Below are 23,628 nucleotides of genomic sequence, written 5' to 3' on the forward strand. Positions count from 1 at the left end.
TATGGTAGGGCCTGAACATAAGCTTAAAATATAGGAATGTATCTTTATGGGTTACTTTGCATTAAAAAAATTCCCCCCCGCCTCCCCTTTCCCACACAGAGTATGCTCAATCTTACCTGTGCCAACAAACATGACGCTATAATTCTGTCCATCTAGTGCCATAATGCAGTCCACCACAATCCGGGTCAGCAAGGGTCCCTTCACTACCAGCAGTGGCCCAGCTGTCATTGGCTGAACGGCCTCATCCATGAGTTGATGGTCCCTGATGAATTGAAGGGTTTTGTCGGGAAGGTCTTGAGAGCTATTCATCCCCATGTTGCGTGCCACATTATCGATGCACTGAGAAGAAGAATGAGGGAAAAAAAATGTTTTGATCAGGATCATATTTGATCTCTACCTTGCAAGTTGTCAAAATCTTATATGGCCTGTGGCTGCATAGTTTGCAGACTCACCGCTCCTGGTCGAGGAACTGGCACCTCTCCAGCATGCATCACCCACTTGGTGTGGGATGTCTCTAACACAACGGATGTCTTAAACTTGCCCTCATTGAAAATATCCCGAATGGCAGACACACTGTACGCGCACACTAAGGACGTCTGGGACAAACTCCTGTGACACATAAAAAACATATTTTAAAAACAACCAACCTCCTCCATCTGTGTATCTAATCACCCAAGACGTGGTCTGGAAGGCAGCAGGATGAGATATGATTATTGAAGAAATTGAATAGAAAAAACTTTGAGTTACATAATTTGTTGTCAATGATGTCAAAATATTAATACATGCTGTGGTTTCATCTACTAACTTAAAATTATACTCATCAATCTAAAAGGAGGAGTCCACTTGCAAGGACTGACCTGATCAATGAAAAAAAATTACACCTTTTTTTCATGATTAATCTCAAATCATGTAGACAGTTTTATAACAAATGTTGACTGTTCAGCAATTTTTCTTTTTATGTTACTGCAAACTTACGCTCCTTCCATACCCACAGTGCTACAGGAATTCACTGTGACTACTTACGATGGGGGAGTAAACACAGCGTAGAAGACGCTCTTCCTCCAGTCGTCATTCTTCAGCAGGAAGACGTCCTGGACAATGGGGGGCAGACTGGCTTCACTCAGGGAACAATCCAGACGGGCTTTCAAGAATGAAGTCCATTTCCTCAGCAGTGCTCGCTGACCGCCCATATCCCCCTGCAAAACAAAAAAAACAAACAAAGAACTTTATCATGCGACACTGCGCAGACGTTCCTCTCAAACAGCAGGCAGAACAGCTGATTATACCTCACCCTCGATCATGCAAAATGCACAGCACTGCAGCCTGAATGTGGTTTGCGCAGACCTGTGGCTGACGGCGACTTGTTTTTTTTTTTAAACGCACCTTGCACACACGGGCCACTCGAGACACGACAACTTTGCTGTAGAAGTCATACTCCTTGGCATTTTCACTGAAGAACAAGTAGATCTTGTCATCGTCGCCATCCTGGCTCTTAAAACTCTCACCAACAAGCTCCATGTGAACAAAGCTCGGCTCTGAAAACACACAACAACAAACACACTATTTTTTTTTTCATTCAAGCTAAACTATGCCAAATATCACACCGGTTGTCACTGCGGAGGAACTCACCACTGAGCCAGTTGCTGTTAGTCTCAGTGCGGAGAGGCAGGTAGGAGCTGCGCAAAACTACCGGCTCGGAGCCCAAGAAGTTCATGGAGGTAGCAGAATACAGGTCACTTTCTGTTAGACCGGAACAGGTAATAAGGTTAAATTCCTCAGGTCTGTTAATCATAACAAGTTCTAAAAATAGTTCTAAAAACACCTTATTCATAACTTAACAAAACCATCGCCCTAGCTTGACCTTTTGACTTTAAGATGACCTGGACGACTGAGAACCTTTACAGACAACATAGCGAAATATACCAATTTGGATTAAATACTTGCGCATCTGCTGATTGAGCAGAGGGCACCAACAAAGAGACACAGGATTTGTGAGCTCTGAACACTTACCAACCATGAGGGAGGAGTACCTCTGGAAGGGGTCAAAAGGGCACTTCCCCTTCCCCTCCTCTTGCTTTCCCTTTAGCCTAAGCTGTCCATCAACGAAAGTCTGACAGGAAAAGTGGGAGAACAAAAACAATTGCAAAGGAGATACAGTGAATGTGGGCGTTGTAACATAGTCTGCTCTGACACTGAACTTAACTCAGTCAGCCTTTCATACTGTGGCCTGCTGGAGGCAGGCACAATAACGTCTGTCCACAAATTAACAATTTGACATTATATAGGAACAACCATAGAAAAACAGAGTCAATAAACACAGAAATCTCAGAGAGGCTCAGGCAAAGATGTCGCTGCTTACAGATGCAGGTCTTGTGCAGATCCTAAAGTGCACTTACCATATAATCACAGGTGGGGCTAAAGGCATTTGTCCCACAGACATACATTGTAGTCTTGTTCACATTGTGCAGGGTTCGAATGTAGTTTCGGCATTCCACCTGCAACCAGACCCAGCAGAGACAATGCCAAGGTCAGACCTTTGTTATTTCAGCCGCAAAAACACAAACATGCCAACACTGACTGCACTGCCTGGCAATGAGCTGATGACCCACAGGTCAAGGATGCAACCAAGCATTTCCCTGTTCACACTAACATGTGAGAGCTGTGAGCAAAAATCTTTCAAAGAAAATTCTTTGTACAGCTTCCCAAATGATTCACAGATCCAAAGACACAAACAGCGTCAGGGAGTAAAACACTCTGCCTTTAAAGTCAGATCCTTTTTGTTTCCAAGTAAAAGTTGCCGCTGGCTGTTCTAAAAGAAGTACAAACCTCAGCTTGTTTTCCTTTCTGCATGCATTCACTCTGCTTCTCTTCTGTAACTCGCCAGTACACCTGCATCAACAGAGTCAGAGGGTCTTGTCACAGCATGCAGGGACGACGTGTCACAACCTTGTAGCACAGCAGTGGAGCGGCAGGCCCCAAGTTTACACTCATGCATTTCTTGGCTTGACATCAAAACTAGTCAGTTAACACCAAACCAGTGTTCCTGCTAATGGGGGAAAAAATGATTATTTTTTCATTTGTTCTAACTGTTTAACTACACTAATCAACATGAATAACCTCAAGGTCAGCAGAAGACAGTTTTTCAAGTGAATATAGCACAAATCTGCAGTGTTGACCTAGTTGCTCCTTGCTGAGCAGGTTTTAATATCGTAAGTTTGGTTCTTGTTGGGCAAAACACATGTTGTGAGATGGGAACAAGATGTGGAAAGAATTTTCTGAGCAGTCAGAGATACTAAATCATAAGGGTATGTATTTGTAGTACTATCAGTTCTGTAGTTTTTTCCCCATAAGAAAATGGGATTGATGAATTTTGATAACTCGATGACTTATGTGCCATTTTTAAAATTTAAATTTTTTTTTTTTTGTTCATTAAAGTATAAGATGGAAAGCGGAAACACATGTTAACATATAATAAATTCAGCATCAGCACAGTCTTGCCGGCTTCTCAGTGTTCTTACCGCAGTCTTTTCGACACTGATGTCGTTCAGGTCCAGTGCAAAAATGGCCTCTCTGGCACCCAGCACCAACATGCCCAAGTCCTCTCTTATTAGCATAGTGGAGTAGTTGAAGATTCCATCTTCTCTGAATGTCTTCAGCTTATCTTAAGGAAAAGTCTAGTGTTACAAGGCTGCAGGTGGACATCTATTACTGAAAACAATTCGTAATGTGAATTTGTAAAGTAATAATAAAAAACAAGTATTTTAACCAGACATATATTTTTGGCATTTTAAAATTACGTAACTGAGTTTTCTGCAAATCTGACATAGAACAGCAGCATCAATATGCAACTGCAAACACCTGCAGAAGAAGAGCTGCACATATGGGACTTACTCTGATAGGAGATAGTCTGTCGTGGGATACTGGGGTATGAATTGGATGTACTAAAGGAAACATGAAGCAATAAACCACAGATCAGGCTCAGTGCTGAGAGAAGAGACATGGCTCAGAGTCCAGGTTCATCCGCGAGCGGAAGAGCTGCTCTGTACAGCTCTGTGACCCAGGAACCCAATCCGAGGCAGGCGACAGTCAAAGGACTCTGTCCAGATGTGATTGGGGGAGACGTAACTGTCCCAGAATTAAGCCACTTTGCCACGTGTTTTTCTTTTGTCCTGGAAGATCCTCCAAAAGTCTCTAATACGTATGTTTGACCAGCGCCACAAGAATGCAGTTTGAAGTCGTCATCCTGCCTGGTGAGCAGCCTCCATGCATCGTGCTAATCAGCCACCGGTGTCCTCAATGGTCAGAGCAGAAGCCATGCTGTCGAGCTACTGGAGAGGAGCACTGGAGGTGGTTTTCATGGTGTCCGCCTCTGTGAAAGACATGCAGGAACAATGCAACAACTTTAAAAGCAAGTCTGCATCATTTTCATAATATATACAAATAGCACCGGGTGACATTTTAATTATGATGAATAAACAACTACTATCTAACTATTTATCACAATTAGTATTGAGTCAACTTCTCAGCATATTGAACTCTGCTACGCAAAGTTTGAACGACATTACGAAACACATTGCGGCAAGAGATGCCACACAATTTCCAATTTAATTCAATAAATCCAATTTCATTTGGATTTATTATAAGACATTTCACACAGAGTGCACAAGCGGGTTGAGCTAAACCTTCTGATACCCCCACCAACACCACCACCTTCCACCGATCCAACCTCTCCCCTGACAAGAAGCTGCTTCCTCTGGGCTCAGCAGGGTTCACACTTCAAGTTTGGTCATACACACACTAAAAACGGCATCAGCACACCATCGCCACCCTGGGAATAGAACTGAATTGAGACTTCCCACCTCTTCTCCTGTTTTTTTTCTCACTCTTCCCGACTAACTGAGCAGCACTGCCTCATTCAAAATTCATCAAGGCTGTTTCACTCAGAACAACACACAAAGCAAGCACAAAAGACTCACGGGGATAAGAACTAGACTTCTATCTTTTTTTTTGGTAGACAAGAGCTGGAAAACCAGATGCACCACAGCTGCTGCTGCTGTTTTGCGACTGTTGTTTAGGTTTGTTTTTAAGCTTGCAGTGGAGGAAAAAAAAAAGGCACAGAGGTTTGTAGAGACACATGCTTACACACACGCACGAAGAGAGGCAGCCAGGCACCACCTCCCCTGTCAGGTTTGAAAATCTGCGTTGTGCAACAGCTGCCCTGCCTTGTTGCTGGTTGACACGGCGGGACGAGCTACTGCATGTACGGGACTGTTGGGGGAATTGTCGAGAGCCCCAGCAGTCTCACAACAGTCCCCCCCCCAATCAGGCCTTGAGGATGCAGAGGCAGAGGGAGTGGGGGAGGGATCAAAAGTGTTGAAATGACTGCAGGTTGTTTCTCACACAGCGCTGGGGAAACAGTGCAGACTGGCAGGTACTGCTGCAACAACAAGAGAGGACAACTGCAGCTGTCCCTCTTTTCTCTTCCAGCGCTTGCCCAGTGGTCACGCTCACACGCCGTGCATGTGCACGTGGAGACCAAGGACTGGAGGGTAGGGGGTTTTACCTGCTATGTTTAGACGGCCATCAACTCAGACTTAAACATGGTTTGTTGCTTAAAATTTTATTAAAATATCTTTCAATGACTTTTTCCACAACCCACAAAGTGTGACACTGAAAGACATGTTTGTGGATCTTTTGGTACAAGTTGCTACAATATATAAAGTTCAGTTAAGTGTTTTTCTGATGAACTGAACAGTGACACTTTACGTAGACGTCATCCCTGGTAAATATAAACAGGTGAGTTAAATTTTTGTTTTTGTTTTTTGTAAATCTCCCTAACTGACACACGACCAAAATAAGAACCACATCAAATCCCATGTAGTACAACTATGCTGTGCAAATGTGGTCCCTTTGACAATTTTTGAACCAATGATGAGTACTTTTGAGATTATTTAGAAGGCTGTTTGGATCTTAGTTTATTGTCCTTCACCTCAAATGGGCAATTTGTAAAATAAACTAAATAAAATAAAACATGTTTAAAAATCCATTGCAAACATTAATATAACCTTCTTAATGACTCAGTTCTCTTCTTCTGTGCTTTGTTTTCTTCTTTTTATTCACCTCAGACATACTCACAGGCACAATAGCTAAAATCCATTTTATGATGGATGATTAATTAGCCATATCTTGCACTAACTGTTTGGCAAGCGTGCAGTGCTCCTCAGCTTTTCTTCTCCCTTCTCTCAAATCGCTCTATGGGGAGGAAACCACAGCAACACATGTAAAGCAACAGCAGTCTTTCTGTAGTATCCTGATGTAAGTATGGAGTATTACAATAGTAATACAATTTTATTCGGAGCAGGCCTCCTTTAAACGCAGTAACTGCTGCTCGACTTTGCCAGAAGTCCCGAACTCGTTAAAATGCACAGCTTGGGCAACTGCAGGTTCAAAGGCGGCACGTGAACTTGTGAAAGAGGCTGGAAAAGCCCTGCAGCAAGAATCTGGAGACAACTCCAATGAAGCATGACTGTATTTTGTAGTGCGAGTGATCCGGAGCCTCTGCAGCATCTTTAGCAAGTTTAGACACTGATTCTTACTATGTGTGCCGTGTCAAAAAAAAAAGAAGACAAACAACAAATGTTTAGGTGTAAATCCTGCGATGACAAGATCATCCACTCTCATCACAGCTGCCGATAATGAAGCCAAATCCACAGAGCCAGGTGTGAAGTCAAACAGTGGAGCTGTGATTTTGTGTATCTACGTGTCCATTTGTATTGGTAAGCCTCCTCTTTGAACTGATTTACCTTAGAGACAGACTAATTGTTCCACAGGTTTGATGCTGGTTAATCCACTTGCTGACTGGCTCGTTGCCAGGCATGTCTGTTTTCCTGCTCGTCTACCAGTCAAAAGTTCAAGTCAAACAGCCTGCTGGCAGGGTGACAGAGCCCCATCACTGAGGCCTGAACAGGAACCTGGTAGAGGGAGGATGTTAGCCTCTGACACTCCTGTCACAGACTTTGTTAGGGAAAAACACTGAAAAAACAAGAGAGTTCAGCAGTGGAAAACAGGCAGCTGGACAGTCACCGGCCAGCTTTGGAAAACAACACTTAAACAATCTGCTGTGTGTGCAATTTCCATTCCAGCAATCAGATGCATCATTGAGATGAAGGCCTGTTAGAGCCTTCATCTGAGAGGCCTTGCAAACAAAACTGCAGAAAAGTCACACCCAATTTCTGCCAGTGATCTAACAAATTGCAAGGAGACACGCCTGAGTGTACAGGGCTGTTTGCACACGCACAACACAAACGCACCGTAGCATGTCCCATCAGGAATTATGGCGCGAAAGCAAACTATGGACTCTATGCTTGCTTTAGATTGTGTGACAAGTTGGATGACAAACAGAATGACCTTGCCTAAAAACAACATTAAAAGAACCCATGGAATAAATGCACAGTGAATATAATGGCTGCAAGATTTAAGCCAGTGTGCTCCATATTCAAAGACCAGCTTGAGTACTGATGATCTTATCCGTTTCTTTTTTTTTTTTTGGAGGCTGTATCTTCCAGATAGAAACTAAAGATCTAAAGAGCCTCAGTATTCACGGGGTGCTGTGATTAGACTTGGGTGGCGAGTACGCAAGGACAAATTGACTGTAATCATGTATCACAGTTCGATCACTGCACAGACATGTCAGCACTGAGCACATTAAACTGACAAGCACATTCATTCATTTTCTATACCCGCTTCTTCCTGAGATCAGGTTCGCGGGGGCTGACGAACACACGAAAGAGAAACGTTCAACAAAAAGGACAGTCTCACGGCGACAATAATGACAACAAGCTACCAAAGATGATTTATGCATTTTTGACACCAACTGAGCTGCAGCACGGCAGCTAAAACTGAGGTGATCCCCAGTGACAGTGTGTTTGCCATCTCAGACACACATCATCTGCCAACACAGTGTTTGACAATCAAGACTGAATTTCAACCTTGAGCACAATCAGTTAGATAGCATAGGATAAGCAAACACAGAGAAAGTGATTTACAACACTGATGGGTTGATTAAGCATTATGCCAAAAACAGGGACAACAGTCTCAATTAAACAAAAAAATAAATAAATAAATAAGCATGAGTGCTGTATTTGAATAGATAATGAAATGCATTTATTGGAGGAAAGAGTACGTTTCAACAGATGTTAACGATTTACAAATGCATTAATTTAATTTTTTTTAAAATTCTTCTGTTTTTGCTTGTGATCCAGTACTTATGCTCACTGTCAAGATGCATCTGTGACTCTACAAGCCGGAACATTCACCGTCAGTCAGGGAAGGCCTAAACCCACACCAGCTCAGGCCACCTATTATTAGGTATAATCTTAGCTAAGGCGGAGAAGTTAAACTGTGCGTGGCTTTCACACAGGTCAGTCGTGTGTCGCAACCTTTTGGTCAAAACAGCCGGACCCGGAGTTTTGGTGCGTGCGCACTCACAGCGATGCGTTAAAATGCATCGACCCAAAACATGCTGGCATGCGGGGTCAGCGACCTCCTGTGGATTTATTTTCCACCTAACAAGATAAAGGCGGGAAGGCTACGCCTTAACTGGAAGAACACACAAGCAAGCATTCTGCGCAGTCACACATGTTGTCTACTCGAAGGTAAACTGCGTCAAAAGCGCCAAAATGTGCGGACAGAAACGGGGGGATACAGCCACGCCACAAGTATGAAATGATCTTACCTGCGATCGCCATGACGTCATGAACAAAAAAACAAAAAAAACAACCACCGAGGGCCAAAAAAGTTCACAGTCAACTTAACTCAACAGATCTGATTGTTTTTGTTTGTTTTAAATCTGATCTCCATGAGACCATGATGTGGCCCTTTCATCAATGTATTCACATTCGCAGGCACAACGCAACCTGTCTCCTGTCGTTTATACTTGTTGAACGTGTAATAGTGGTACGATTCCTTACTTGTAGGTCAACGAACCGCTCCTCGTAAGAAAAAAAAAAATCTCCCTCCTTCCTCACAGTTGAAGGTGAAGTCTAAGACCGCAAACCTCGTCAAACTGCCTTTAACCAAATCCAGCGCTCAATAGTCCGGAGTCTTGACGTATTACAAAACAAAAACATCTTGCAGTTTAGCATTGACGAACCTTAACTTTCCGTTCGGCATCAAAACTTGAAAGAAAAGCACGTGTTTCACCAATTCGTGCGAGCAGCCTGTGTTGGACGGTTGCGTGCCAGGAGCAGGCTCGACAGGCATAAAGCACAGTGTCGAGGTGCAGCAAAACGCGCTCTTCAGCGTTACTCGGCCGTCTAAACAGCCCACGACACGTACTGAACCAATCGCATTCCCTTAGTCATTCAACCCTAACTCCTCGAAAATGTAGCCAATGAAGCTGTGCAACAACAACAACAAAAAAAAAGCTGCGCTCAAGCAAGCCAGTGCCGCTGGCGCGGCGCGGCGGGGCTCCGCGTCGTCGCGCTCACCAGGAGTGCCGTCGGGCTCCTCGTGCAGGTTCCGGAAACACGCACCGCGGCGGCTGTCTGCCACCTGTAGCTCCTCGCTCCGCCTCTAATCCCGCAGTGTGCAAGATTATCCGGTAACTCTGGTCTGCGAACAGCGTCAGATCATGTGATTACTGAGCGGACCTTTCCCCGTGGAGTGCCGCACGCGTGCGCTCCACAGCCAATCAGCGAATACCGTCCCACAGGCCATGTATTTTATTTTATTCATTTATTTTATTTTTTATTAAATTGCACGTACTTTAAAATATAAAAACCACTTGACAGGTTTATGTGTCACACTGAGGTCCACTTGTCACATGATTTCTATTGAATCCAAAGCTGACAACTGTTTCGCTATAAGTGGCGTGATTCTTTATTAAATGACATAAACGTTAGTTTGCCCTGCATGTGTCAAAAGTCTGCCATCTGGTGGCCATGAGCTGTGTTACAGAAACAAAAGGCGAAAGGCAAATATTTTGGGCCCCAAAACAGACAAGTGTGGCGAGAACTTGGGTGCTGAAAGTGTTGGGGAGTTTGACATTAGACCTTCGGGGACTGCAACTGCAACCCAGCCAGGCTGAAGGTCGAGAGAAAGGAAGTTTGTTGGTCATAGTACGAGAGTTGGTGCAAGTAGGATCCTCCTTCTGCATCGTAACAGCAAAATTCTGTAAGAGCAAAATTCTTAATTATTTTGTGTAGTGGTAACCCTCTGTAAATAAACATTTCAATTTGTTTAAAAGAAAAAAAAACGATTTGTAACTCTGTTCACGACAACTATCTTACTATATACTGTGATGGAAGACCTGAGATGAGACTGACATTAAGCCTCAACTACATGATGGCATAAAATGCTCACTGAAATGAAGCCATAGGCAGATCTGAGTGGTGCTGTAATGACAGTGCAGGAATCGGGTTGTATTTTTGATCAATTTTATTGCAAGAAAGGGGAAAATAGAAAAGATTAAAAGGGATTATGTAGTGTAAAATACAAAAGTGCATCCACAGAAAGACAAGTGTTGTAGTGTGTTGGGCCGTGAATTTACAATATATGTATACTGCAGCAAAGTTAAATCTCTGAATCCTGTATACAGCTAGATCTATGCAGAGCAAGTGTAATCTCAATCATAAAACTCATCTTTTAAAGGTTACTCCATATTAAAAAAAAGTCTAATCTCACAGATCAGCAACTGAATAGGATAGTGCTGTTTTTCTTACCCGTGCCAACAAACATGACGCTATAATTCTGTCCATCTAGTGCCATAATGCAGTCCACTACAATCCTGGTCAGCAAGGGTCCCTTCACCACCAGCAGTGGCCCACCTGCCATTGGCTGAACAGTCTCGTCTATCAGTGGATGCTCCCTGAATAATACAGGTCTCTTCCTAATGGACGGAAATAAGTAATAAAGTTTATTCCTCAAGATCAATTAATCATAACAAGTTCTAAAAACATTATTAGTACTTCTACAGAACAAAATATGCAAGCTGATTTGTGTCTCATCTCATCATTGTCAAGTTGTGAGACAAGATGTTTTCTTCTTGTTGAGCTCTGAACACTTACCAACCATGAGGGAGGAGTACCTTTGGAAGGGGTTTAAGGGGCACTTATACCACCCATCGTCTTGCTCTCCCTTTAGCCTAAGCTGCCCATCAACAAAAGTCTGACAGGAAAAACAATTGCAAAGGAGTTATGGTGAATGTGGGCGTCGTAGCATGGTCTGCTATGACACTGAACTTAACTCAGTCAGCCTTTCATACTTTGGCCTGCTGGAGACAGGCACAATAATGTCTGTCCTCCAATTAACCATTTGACATTATTTAGAACAACCATAGAAGAAGAGTCTTCTCTGAACGACTTCAGCTCATCTTTACATAAGAAATCCAGTGTTAAAAATACAGGCACACACAGATTCCATCTTCTCTGAATGACTTCAGCTCATCTTTATTATAGAAGAAACCCAGTGTTAAACACACACACACACACACACACACACACAATTCTGTTTACACTGGAAAAGAATGCGGCCTAGAGTCGCCTCAGCGTGTGACTAGAACTTTATGTATTTATCACGTTCACTGGTTTGTCCCACCGGTCAATCTGACATAGCACAGCAGCATCAAACTCAAGTGCAAACAACTGGCGGAGGAGAACTACGTGTGTGGGACTTACTGTGATTGGAGACAATCTGTTGTGGTGCACTCGAGTGGGATGCACTCAAGAAACCATGAAGCATCAATCCGCATAGCAGACTCAGTGTTGAGAGAATAGACATGGCTCCGAATCCAGGTTCTTCCGATGGTTGGTGTTTCTGGGAGCTGCCTCTTTGGTTTGAGCACCTTCTGCAATTATTTCCTCTTTTCTGCTAGTGTCCCCCAAAGGTCTCCAAATGGCTTAAAATAATCACTTGAATCAAAGCACTTTTATTTTGCGCTTTAAAGGCTTTTAAAGGCCTTAAATAAAAGTTGACTTTGTTTTTGTTTTTGGAGGATGTTTGACCAATAGAATGTTGTCCCGTTAATTCTTTGTGGTGTATTATTAACACTTTCTGTGTTTGACCTTGCACACTGGCCATACTGACTTACTGGGTATGCTGCACATGTCATGTGATGTTCAGGAAGTAAATACCCCTCATGTATGTTGTCAACATTATTTTCACATAGTATTATACTATACACAAAGTTATACAACATATACATCATAATAAAAGTTATACAATGCAACAATAACATACCTGGAAAAACAGAAACATCCTGATGTTGTCCCTTTTTGTATGCTTTGTCAGGTGTTCCATGTTCCCTTGGTATTTAAATATGCTAGCAATAATAATGAAAATTGTCTGTTACTGCAATTTAGAACTGTCGCCTTTATGTTTGTATGCTTGCCCTGGTATATTTTTCCAGTACTTGTTTAGGTTCCTTTTTAGTATGACTGAAATAAAATTTAAATTTCCAAGTAGGTCTGGAAAAGTATAGAAATGAAAAACATTTGCACCTCCCGGACTACAGTCCGTTTTTTGTATTCATAATAAAGCGTCTAAAGACCATTTGAGCAGCAAACAAGTTTTTCCTCATGTTTATGAATATATACTCTAGCGATAAACGCTGCAGCTGCGACTAGTGTGGACTGAACAAAGCTTTAGGAAAATGCCAGTGTTCTGAGGACTGTCCTCTCAATGCTACTGTAAATCTGGTTGATTAGGATTCAAAAAGACATGAAAATTAATCTGTCATAGTTTCAGTATTAACTGATAAAATAATTGCTGTCTGTGGTTCTATATGGACTCTGTACTTAGCCAAACCATTGTTGCAATATTGCTCCAAATGTTTCCCTTTCTTTAGCACAGCTCCGGGCCATAACATGGAATATCTTGGATGAACCTACAATGCAAACTATTGTGTTCTTTTTGCTTTGTTCCTTTTTTGTTTTTGTTTTTTTTTTAATTCAAAAATCTTTAATTTAATGGAAGTAACGCACGTGCAACAACACCTTTTATGTTACTGATACACAGCTGAGTGACTTTGGAGTGAGCGCAATCTTAATCCTGGTTTAAAGAATGTGATGTTCTTGAATAATGATGCATCGAACAAATTTTATCACTTTATCCCTGGACCATCCATGACAACCGAGCCCCAGGGATCAAATATGACGTCCCATTCAATTCCACGTAGGACATACGCCAAAAAAAGCTTTCGGCTTTTGGCTTATGCAGCCCATAGACCATGCGCACTTCATACCATGCCCATGAAACTCCCGTGATACATCAAGATGCAACAGTCAATCAAAGCGACCTGAGACCCAGCATGGACGACACCATGATGTCAAAGTCACGAGGATTCTCAACATTGAAAACCCTGGTACACAACACAGTTTATAAATAAAAATGACATATTCGATGGCCGTGGTAATGTGTCCACAGGATTGCATCTATAGGAAGAAAATCTGTGCTACAGTGTGTTGGCCCTTGAGCTAGCGAAGTCAAATCTCTGACTCATCGTTTATATAGAAAAGCCTGTCCATGGATTGTGGTGAGTGTTGCAGCAGAATGACTGTTATTGCCGTAGAACGGCCTTACAGACTGCAGCCCAGGGCGCCTTTTCTCTCAAATTCTGTTCTGGACGTGCCTGGATTCAAGAGGGTTCCTTTCCACTTGACTTTGGCTGGTGCTCGGCGCCACCTTGAAACATTGTAAATGCCCTTTACTCCAGGTCCAAATAATCACTGCCATCATAGAGAAACACGTTAGTGACAGCAGAATCACTGCCACCTTGAAACCATCCTGGTCCACAGAGGTAACAGTAGTGCTGTCTGCTGGGGAAAGCTGGAGTTGATAAGACCCTACAGTTCTGTTGTGTATTCTGTCAGCAGTTTGCTCCACTGAGTCACAAATGTACAGGCCAGCGTCCGACGTAGAGGCACCGACAATGAGGAGGCCCCAGTCAGCGAAGTGGTATTTGTCGTTAGGACGAAGGATTTGGCCAGAACGCCTCCAATGCACCTGCGCCAAGTTGGAGTGGGCCTGGCACAGCAGCTGGATGTTATTCCCTGGAACTAGGACCAAGTTCACTGCCATCACCGGATCTGTAAAAATAACACAACAAAACAAGGTTTTCCAATGTATGGATAATGGGCACTACTCTGGAAGGGCAGCCCATCAAAGGTCTTGTAGTTATTTACCCAGCTGAGGGCACTGAGTGGAGTCTCCCTCCTTCAAACTCTGCAGTGCAGTATTTGATACACCAGTGACTGAGGAGCACTGCTTGGTGGCCAAGTCCCAGGCACAGTAAGGATCCCTGGCCAAGACACAGTCCACACAGGTGGCATGGCGGCTGCAGTTACTGACCGGCATCTGGACAGCACCAAACTCTGAAACTGCATAGATTTGACCCTAAAGTGGGCGCATCAAAAAAAATATTACTACGCTTACCAAAGTCCAGAGCCTGTAGAAACATTCAAGTTAGCTGCTATTAATATAGGGTCAAATCATGACAGCACTGACTGTTCCCTGTTACCTTGCTCTCAGAGAGGCGCAGGGTGCTGATTGGCACGGGCTCTTCATACAACTGAATCCCCTCAACAATCAACATCTCCCCACCGTAGTTCACAGCCTTGTTGACATAGCCGTTTTCTAGGAGATGGCAAAATAGACAATTATTAAAATCAAGGCACATTCGTTAAAAATTCACATTAAAAACTTTAAAACAAGTACAATCATCCAGACCATTGTACTCCTACCTGTGCCAACAAACATTACAGTATAATTCTTTCCATCTAGTGCCATAATGCTGTCCACCACAATCCGGGTCAGCAAGGGTCCCTTCACGATCAGCAGAGGCCCACCTGTCATTGGCTGAACAGCCTCATCCATCAATTGATGCTTCTGGAGGAACTGAAGGGTTTGGTCGTGAGAGCTGTCCGGTGTCTTATTGATGCACTGCATATTTTCAAAAGAAACATCAGATGTTTCTTTGAGGTCTACCTTGGAAATTAATTATCACAATCGTATATGGCTTGTGGCTGCATAGCTTGCACACTCACCGCTCCTGGTCGAGGAACTGGCACCTCTCCAGCGTGCGTGACCCACTTGGTGTAAATATTTTCTACACTGACTTCTGTCTTAAACTTGGCCTCATTGAAAATATCCCGAATGGCAGAGACATTGAACGCGCACACTAAGGACGTCTGGAACAAGCTCCTGAAACAAAGATATTGTCTAAACAAATATTAAAATAATAAAGAATACAGAACATAAACATGAAAAAGGAGCCGACTGCAAAGGACTGATTTATTTAATGGAAAGTTATATTTTTTCACAATGAAAAATATGTATACGGAGACAGCTCCTTCACAAATATTGATTGATTGTTAAGCCAAGTTTTTCAGCCAACTTATTAGGCTGCTATACACCAGCACTTCTTCCACACCCACAATGCTACAAGTTTTCACTGTGACTACTTACGACGGGGCAGTAAACACAGTGTAGAAGATGCTCTTCCTCCAGTCGTCATTCTTCAGCAGGAAGACGTCCTGGACAATGGGGGGCAGGCTGGCTTCACTCAGGGAACAATCCAGACTGGCTTTCAAGAATGAAGTCCATTTTTTTTGGAGTATCAAACGACCACCCGTATCCCCCTGCAACACAGAGAGCTTTGTCATGTAAAATGGCAGATATTCCTCTCAACCGCAGCAGGCAGAGCAGCTGGCAAAACATCACCCTCTGTGCTTTGCTTTTTAAACACACCTTACACACACGGGCCACCCGAGACATGACAACTTTGCTATAGAAGTCATACTCCATGGCATTTTCACTGAAGAACAAGTAGATCTTGTCATCAGCACCATCCTGGCTCTCAAAACTCTCACCCACAAACTCCATGTGAACAAAGGTCGGATCTGAAAACACAACAATGAACACACAAGTAAAGCAGCTAATTCAGACTAAACTATGGTCATTACATTGTTTTTCCCTGCACAGGAACTCACCATTGAACCACTTGCTGCTTTGCTCAGAGTGGAGTTTGTCAGGGTTACGCTGCAATACAGGGTCATTGCCCAAGAAGTTTTTGTAAGTAGCAGAATACAGGATTCTATCTGCTGAACAAGAACAAAGCAATGAGGTTAATTCCTCAATGGCAAGTCATCATCATAAGATATTTTAAAAAATATACTCCTACATAACAAAATGTGCCTGCTTGTCTTAGGCTAATCACCTCTGTTGAGTTGTGAAATTTGATTAATTTATTGTCTTTTGAGCTCTGAACACTTACCAACCATGAGGGAGGAGTACCTCTGGAAGGGGTCAAAAGGGCACTTCCCCTTCCCGTCTTCTCGTTCTTCCTTTAGCCTAAGCTGCCCATCAACAAAAGTCTGACAGGAAAAGTGGGAGAGAGGCTCAAGCAGAGAGTTCGCTGCTTGCAGAAATAGGTCTTGTGCAGATCCTAAAGTGCACTTACCATATAATCACAGGTGGGGCTAAAGGCATTTGTCCCGCACACATACATTGTAGTCTCATTCAACTTGTGCAGTGTTCGAATGTAGTTTCGGCATTCCGCCTGCAACCAGATCCAGCACAGACAATGCCAAGGTCACACGCTTTTTATTTCAGCTGCAAAAGCACATTGCCTGTTGGACTGACAACTGCATTGCCTGTCTGGATTTGAGTTGATGACCCACAGGTCAAAGATGAGGACATGAATTTGCTGTGAAGCTGTGAGCAAAATTCTTCAAAGAGAATTATTGTCCAGGTTCCCATTTAAATGGTTCACTGATGCAAAGACACAAACACCGTCAAGAAGTAAAAAGTGACCGAATGCTCAATTTTTTCCCCTTAAGAGTAAAATTTGGTGTGGGCCGCTTTGTAAGGGTTACAGACCTCATACACTCCTTTCCCAATGCACTCCTTCTCCTTCTCTTCTGTAACTCGCCAATACACCTGTGTCAACGACAGAGATAAGGATTCTTGTCATAGCCGGCAGGCACAGCGTTGTCATCCCAGCATCGTCATTGTAGAGCTGCAGCCTGGAAGTTTACCTCTTATACATTTCCTGGTTTCATGACTAGTCAAATACCACCATGCCAGGCATCCTGCTCATGGGGACACTGTGTAACTACACTATAACACAACAACCATCTACAGCTCAGCAAGGAACATCTGAAGACTTTTTTCAATTGACTATCTTTGTGCAAACCTATCGTGTTGTACTTGTTAAATCTTACTGGCTAGGTTCTCATGTTGTAAAATTACTTCTCCAGAGGTCTTGTGGGGTAAAACACACTTTTTCTTGGATTAGAACATGATATAAAGCACAAAGCATTTTCTGGGCAGAGGCCTAAGCAGAAGACACTATTAAGTGCTGTGGCTTTTTTTTAAATCAACATTGGATTGTTTAATAACTGATACATTGTTACAACATATTTACTTTATTTCTACCCATGTGATTACTCATCACCTAACGATATCAAAATGTTCAAAAATAGAAATAACTGTACATTAACAAAATTTTATTTTGAAAAAATTTAAACATGAGCATCGGCACAGTCTTGCAGGCTTCTCAGTGTCCTCACCACAGTCTTTTTGACGCTGATGTCGTTCAGGTCCAGTGCATAAATGACCTCTCTGGCACCCAGCAGCAGCACACCCAAGTCCTCTCTTACTACCATAGTGGAGTAGTTGAAGATTCCATCTTCTCTGAACGACTTCAGCTCATCTTAACATAAGAAGTCCAGTGTTGTAAGGCAATAGGTTTCATTTTCAACCACTATGAGGTCTAAAGGGATTTTTTTTTTAATCCCACAAAACAAAAAACAAGAGTTTTGGGTGGGAAGTCATCTGCATTTCAGAAGTTTTTCATATTCCTATACTGCCAATTACCTTATTTATTTATTTATTTATTTATTTATTTTTTAAATACATAAATCTCCCCTAAGAAATAGCATACTTATAGGGGCATGTTTACATTCTACTTTAAAAAGCACTAGCTTCAGCTTCATGTTTAACTGGTGATTTTTTTGGAACTTTTAGTAGCTTTTGAAATGGGACAAAAACAAGTCGCCTCAGCGTGTGAATAGAACGTCATTCATCGCATTGACTGGTTTGCCCACAGGTAAACCTGGCATAGCACAGCAGAATCAAATTCAAGTGCAAAAAATAAGTGGAGGAGGGGAATAAGTGTATGGCACTGACTGTGATAGTGGACAGTCTGCCGTCGGATGCTAGAGAGTGGGTTGGGTGCACTACAGGAACCATGAAGCATCAATCCACATAGCAGACTCAGTGCTGAGAGAAGATACATGGCTCCAAGTCCAGGTTCTTCCGAGAGTGGAAGAGCTGCTTAAACCTGAAATTGAACCTGATACTACAACAGTCAAATGTCTCAGTCCAGGTGTGGTTGCGGCAGATGTCACAATCCTGGAGTTGAGCAACTTTCACGGGTTACTATCGTCCACTAACGGATCTTTCAAAAGGCTGTTTCGAAGCTCTCACAAAATTCTGTAAATACTTCTTAGTTTGCACTTTGAAGTCTTCAAAGGACAAACTTGTATTCCTAAAGGCTTTTAAGTTGCAACGATTCAAATACAACACTCGACAGTGACATCAAGTGGTCAACTGTAAGTATAGCAGCAATACGTTTCCAAATAATTAAAATCCAGTTCCAACATAAAAGCAATTAAAAAAAAAAAAGCTCTGCTCTTTAGAAAACTATTGCCGTCCCTGTCCTGACACGAAACTCTAAAAATCACATAGAGTAGTGTGGTGAATTCTTCTGGTGGCTTCGTGTGATGTAGATGTTGAAGGAGTCTTCACTGACACAGACTTAGTTGTATATAAAAACTGGTTTATTTGCAAAGAAGTCAGAAGTCAGTCAGGCACCTAGAAAGCCTGGGGATGTCGCCAGATGTGAGCAACTCCGATGATGCTTTGTTCACATCACCTTTTATACCTCCCAGCAACCAGGGAGGAAGATGCTGGGAGTGGAGGAGAATGTATACATTCCATAGTTGCACCCCCAATGACCATCTGGTTTCAATTTGGTGGACGTTGGCAACAACAAGACCATATATGGCCCCTGACGTCCTTAGGGAAGGAGTGCAGCAGCGGGTTCACTGCTGAGTTCACATCAGGCCATACACATAAGATCACATGATGTCATATGCATAGATTCAGATACTACAGTAGTATCCTGGTTTGAACATCTTAAACACCAAGACTATTGTTATTATTATTATTATTATTATTATTATTATTATTATTATTATTATTTTAAATACAAGTTGTAAAATGCTTTGCTCTGAATCACTTGATAGTTTATTGTAGTATAAGCAGTTAGAAAATAAAACAAAACAAAGATCTTATCAATTTTATCTTTTTCCCCCTCTCTTCTATCTTTTCAAGCTTATTGTGTTTTATGGTAACACAGGACTTTACTGCCATAATTTCGTTTTTATATTTTTTGTGTAATGACAATAAAAAGCTATCTATCTATCTATCTATCTATTTATCTATCTATCTATCTATCACACAAGCTAGTTTACATCGCAGGTGTCAGGAGTCTACCTGAACTGTGCAAAAGAAACAAAAGCCATATCAAAACACAATCATCGTGGCTAGACATGCAGAGTGTCCTGTCAGTGTTTGATTCTCCGTTTGCCATCTTCATATCGTCTTCCAGCAGTCAGGTCCTGAAGGTTTTGAGGAGAAGCCGTCTTCAGGGACTGCAGCTGCATCCCCGGTCGGGGAGAAGGTTGTTTGTTGGCCACAGGACGAGTGTTGGCGTAAATAGGATCATCCCCTGCATTGAAAAGATCAAAGTAAATAAATTGTCTGACAAGTAACACTCTATTGTTTGTTGTTGTTGTTGTTTTTAAGTTTGAGTGTCTGCAAGCTAAGTATTTTCTGTGACTAAACAAATCCACACCGGCCATTTAAACAGTTCAATTGTTTCCTCTTTGGTAATTTACTGTACGCACCGAAGTGGGACAAAATAAAGAGTGAACTATTTTTATGTGTATGACAATACTGTATTGTAAAGCTAAACATTTGACAGTTATATACATTGCACATAAATCCATCAGTAAAACATATTAAGAGCCATATGTTCTGAAGATTATCAGTTCAATAAGAATTTGATTCCCGTGTAGATAAGGCAAGAAGTATACGATGAGATACGGCCAACATTTTTCCCATTTTCACTGTCAGCTTTTTGTCTTGTTTTGATTGAATGGTTGTTCTGGTAACAGGGTTAAGTTCACAAGATCAAAATCATTTTTTTCTGCTCTCCTCAGGAAACTTGGAAAATCGTTTTAATTTTGTTTTTTGTTTTTTACTGTGTAGATTTTACCTGTTGTTTTTATTGCATTTGTTTCATCTTGTGAAGTGTCCGTGAGTTTCAAGAAATGCACTTCTAAATAAAATGTATTATTATTGTTGTTATTGGAACAAATATTTGTTGTGTTTTTTTTAGTCATAGTTAACTGAACACAACCAAGTCTCACTGCACAGCAGGAGCCCTTCACTTTCAAGCCTGTGGTTAGCGTTGTAAGTAAAACGTACATACATTTCCACAGAAGACAGACGGCCTTATTTGCCCTACTTCGACACTGAAGTGTGTCTCACGGTGCATTGTTTAACCACACAAGCCAGTTGCTGGCTGTTTTCGCATCCACCAGCCATGAGTCTGGGCAGACAGACATTCTAAAAGGGGCCCGTTGCTTTTGTTCTCTGTTTCCGTCACTCACACAATCTTTGACAACACATTGTTACAAAAATGAACAGCAATATTCATCAAAACAAAGTTTGAGGGGGTGGATCTAATTTTTTTCATCTCTGTTCATCTCACTGCAACTCTGCCACCATCCTATTTTAAATGCCTTGACTGTTCTCAACATACGGTATATGTCATCCGTTATGTGTAGATACTGGTTGCTGTTGTCTAATATTAAGATGATTATCAAGCACACGCATACTTGGGAGGGAAGGGACTACGGCGGGGTTGTTACCTGTGCTCCTGTGGAATCTGTTTCTTAGAACGAACAATGCAACAGGCAGGACAAGCAGGATGAAGCCAAGCACACCCAGTATAGCCCAGTGCTTACAGTCCATCCCGTCCATGTCTAGAGGAGACATACGCACTGTTGGAGAAAATGACCTGGTTTTATTACTTGGACTTCAAAGTCACAGAGCTTGTTTTAGCCAATCTGAATAAAATGTCTCATTGTGCATCATCTTTTTTTTTTCATCATCTTTTTTGTCTTTTAACATGCAGCCATTAATACGGTGCCGTATGGATGTATGAGTCATAAAGTATCAGCAAAATCTAAATAGATTAATGGGGAAATATGGCTCCGTACATAACACGCCATCAACATTTATCACCTTTCATCAATCAATCAATTTATTTGTACAGCGCTAAATCACAAAAAGGTGTCTCAAAGTGCTTTGTCCAATCAGAGGCCCCCAGACCAAGGAAGGTGTGACAGTGGCCAGGAAAAACTCCCAGGTGGGAAGAAACCTGGAGCACCAGGTTTACCCTACCTTAATTTATTAATATCGCTCCTCTACAGTTAGTGTAAATGGCCTAGAACCATCTGAGATGCCTGGAGATCAGAGGACGGCCTGTCAAGTTCAAACTGTCTCTTCTGTAGTTTTAGAGAATTCAGTGATTGGCCAAAACATGTTGGTCCATAGAGGAAATAGTCTAGCATACCTCGAACAAAGACCTTTTTTGAGATCACAAGTGTGAGATAACACAGTAGGATGTGTGCTCACTTCCTTTTAAAGTCAGCATCTGTGTCACAGTTCACATCTTACAGGTCAACACTTTTTTGGTTCATCAAACACACACACACACACACACACGCATGTGCGTGCGCGCACACACACACACACACACACACCTTGTGTGCTTGTAACTATGGGTGGAGATGAGTGCGTTGTATGTTCCACGGTCTTTGCTGTTTCAAAGGGAGCAAAATATAAGAATTGTTTATTGTTGAGTCCCTTAGTGATATTTTGCACATATTTTGCACATTTTAGATATTTCAGTTTTACTCAGAAATGTTTAGTAATGAACCCATATCATTAAATCTTATGTTATTTGCATGTGAGGAGTAATACTTACTAATAAGTACATGTCTTTCAGAGCTTGTCACAGTCTCTAACTTGGGAATTTCAATTGTAGCACGGCAAAAGTACCATCCGCTGTTCTCCTCTCTGGCATTTGAAGTTACTTGGAACATGGTTTTGTCCAGATCCTCTGTGCCATCCTCAACTTTTTTAAGTGCTATGTTTAGACTTGAGTTGCGTGAAGGTCCACTGCTGTTAAAAAACCAGTTCATCCATCTTGTGTTCTGTTCAGACGTTGTCAAATTACATTTTAAAGTCAGAGGGGAGCCAAGCGGAACTGTCACTGGTCCAGCATTGTTTTCATCCAATGTCACGAAGTCCTGACCAGAGGCCAGTATTGCCACGACAGCAACTACACACAGGAAGGACAGATGGACAGAAGACAGGAAATACAACACTTGTAAACTAATTCAAAGCTAAAGCGCATGTTTGCAATTAATTTCTTTTGAAACACATAAAATAATCTGTCAAATATTGAAATGACATTAATTGAGATTGAGTGAAATTTTGAGGATGCGCAAAAACTTTTTTCAGCTCTGTACAAATCCACTCTTACCTTTGATAAAAATCGAAGTCGACCGTTTCAGCCACATTTCCGCTGTATCATGTGATAGGTGGTCTACTTGTGAGACTCATCCTGTGTATGCTGCTTGTCTGTGTGCACGAGCAACAAAAGCGTGTGTGTGTGTGTGTGTGTGCGTACTTTAGCGTGTGCAGCGTGGGGGCGGGAGGAGGAGTTTTTTGTTTGTGAGCTGCGGGAAGAAGTAAAGCGTCTGATGTTTGTTGCCTAAACAAAATATGATTGAGAAAGAGAGCGTTGGTTATGAAACATTTTGCCACATCATTTTTCATTTTCTTTGAATCAAACATGGGCAGTGACATGTGGAACAATGGCAGCTTATGTACTCTATGATGATATGCAGCATTTGTGAAACCCTGGTGGCTTTTGGTGTCAAGGGTGCTAAAACCCATTTTCACAATGTTCCCGCAGCGTCTCTAAAATGTAGTGGTTGGCTTTGTTAAACTTGGCCGTGATTGTGATTGTGCTTTGCTCTCTTGGCTTCATACTTTGAGAATTTGAAACGGTGCAATGCGGTTGTGAATTTAAACTGTGACATCTAGTGACACAATAGAAATGGGGGCAACAAGGAAGCAGGTAGACAGTTGTTGCAGAGAACACACAACATTATACAGTAATGTTTACCACCTACAGGTTGAAACAAAGGAAATCATTTAAGGAAGTGCATTACTTTTTGTTTGTGCATGACACAATGGCAAAAATGCTAACAGAAACAACTAGGATTTACAAAGCATGCTTAACTTTAGAAACCCACAGGACCAAGCTCTGCGCCATGGGGGATCAGCCTTTCTGCTCTGCTGCTCCCAGTCTGTGGAATGCCCTCCCAGACTACCTGAGCACCACAGGCTGTGGATGCTTTTAAACGAGACCTTAAAACCCACCTTTTCAAGAAGGCTTTTACCTGATTGATGAACTATTTTACT

General features: G+C 42.1%; 2 protein-coding genes and 1 long non-coding RNA gene across 15 annotated transcripts in view; all 3 read right to left on the reverse strand.

Annotated features, from left to right (window-relative positions):
* The window catches only part of LOC142897280 (semaphorin-4E), a 19,040-nt gene extending 7,271 nt beyond the window's left edge, over nucleotides 1-11,769 (reverse strand). The window contains exons 1-11 of one of the 5 annotated variants that reach the window (XM_076039462.1): nucleotides 9,489-9,635; nucleotides 3,892-4,369; nucleotides 3,519-3,661; nucleotides 2,827-2,889; nucleotides 2,397-2,495; nucleotides 2,011-2,110; nucleotides 1,630-1,740; nucleotides 1,384-1,535; nucleotides 1,024-1,196; nucleotides 453-609; nucleotides 117-339 (exon numbers count right to left, since the gene is read on the reverse strand). In XM_076039462.1, the coding sequence (XP_075895577.1) occupies nucleotides 117-339; nucleotides 453-609; nucleotides 1,024-1,196; nucleotides 1,384-1,535; nucleotides 1,630-1,740; nucleotides 2,011-2,110; nucleotides 2,397-2,495; nucleotides 2,827-2,889; nucleotides 3,519-3,661; nucleotides 3,892-4,000 (1,330 nt within the window). In that variant the 5' untranslated portion in view covers nucleotides 4,001-4,369; nucleotides 9,489-9,635. The other 4 variants (XM_076039463.1, XM_076039465.1, XM_076039464.1 and 1 more) reach the window with 4 other exon arrangements.
* A 1,208-nt stretch (nucleotides 11,770-12,977) lies between these two features.
* On the reverse strand, nucleotides 12,978-18,646 carry LOC142897300 (semaphorin-4E-like). Of its 8 annotated transcripts, none has more exons than XM_076039511.1 (13): nucleotides 18,187-18,643; nucleotides 17,568-17,710; nucleotides 16,876-16,935; nucleotides 16,457-16,555; nucleotides 16,271-16,370; nucleotides 15,987-16,097; nucleotides 15,745-15,896; nucleotides 15,463-15,635; nucleotides 15,042-15,198; nucleotides 14,739-14,937; nucleotides 14,516-14,631; nucleotides 14,181-14,391; nucleotides 12,978-14,084 (listed from the first exon to the last, which is right to left on the reverse strand). In XM_076039511.1, exons 1-13 carry the CDS (start codon nucleotides 18,293-18,295, stop codon nucleotides 13,606-13,608), a joined length of 2,109 nt encoding a protein of 702 aa, XP_075895626.1. In that variant the 5' UTR covers nucleotides 18,296-18,643; the 3' UTR covers nucleotides 12,978-13,605. The 8 variants fall into 8 exon arrangements, with proteins under 8 accessions (XP_075895626.1, XP_075895632.1, XP_075895628.1 ...); XM_076039512.1 differs by having other exon boundaries at nucleotides 12,979-14,084; nucleotides 15,987-16,094; nucleotides 18,187-18,641; XM_076039517.1 differs by lacking the exon at nucleotides 17,568-17,710 and having other exon boundaries at nucleotides 18,187-18,646.
* A 728-nt stretch (nucleotides 18,647-19,374) lies between these two features.
* LOC142897129 (uncharacterized) overlaps nucleotides 19,375-23,628 on the reverse strand; it is a 5,376-nt gene continuing 1,122 nt past the window's right edge. Inside the window, exons 2-7 of one of the 2 annotated variants that reach the window (XR_012928423.1) lie at nucleotides 22,829-22,912; nucleotides 22,682-22,779; nucleotides 22,121-22,477; nucleotides 21,897-21,953; nucleotides 21,000-21,131; nucleotides 19,375-19,792 (exon numbers count right to left, since the gene is read on the reverse strand). This is a non-coding gene — a long non-coding RNA (uncharacterized LOC142897129). The remainder of the gene's footprint in view (nucleotides 19,793-20,999; nucleotides 21,132-21,896; nucleotides 21,954-22,120; nucleotides 22,478-22,681; nucleotides 22,780-22,828; nucleotides 22,913-23,628) is intronic. The other variant, XR_012928424.1, reaches the window with a different exon arrangement.

This window comes from Nelusetta ayraudi, unplaced genomic scaffold (genome assembly GCF_046127955.1).
Source record: "Nelusetta ayraudi isolate G7.1 ecotype Tasmania unplaced genomic scaffold, CSIRO-AGI_Nayr_v1 ptg000059l, whole genome shotgun sequence".
NCBI classification, from domain to species: Eukaryota; Metazoa; Chordata; class Actinopteri; order Tetraodontiformes; family Monacanthidae; genus Nelusetta; species Nelusetta ayraudi.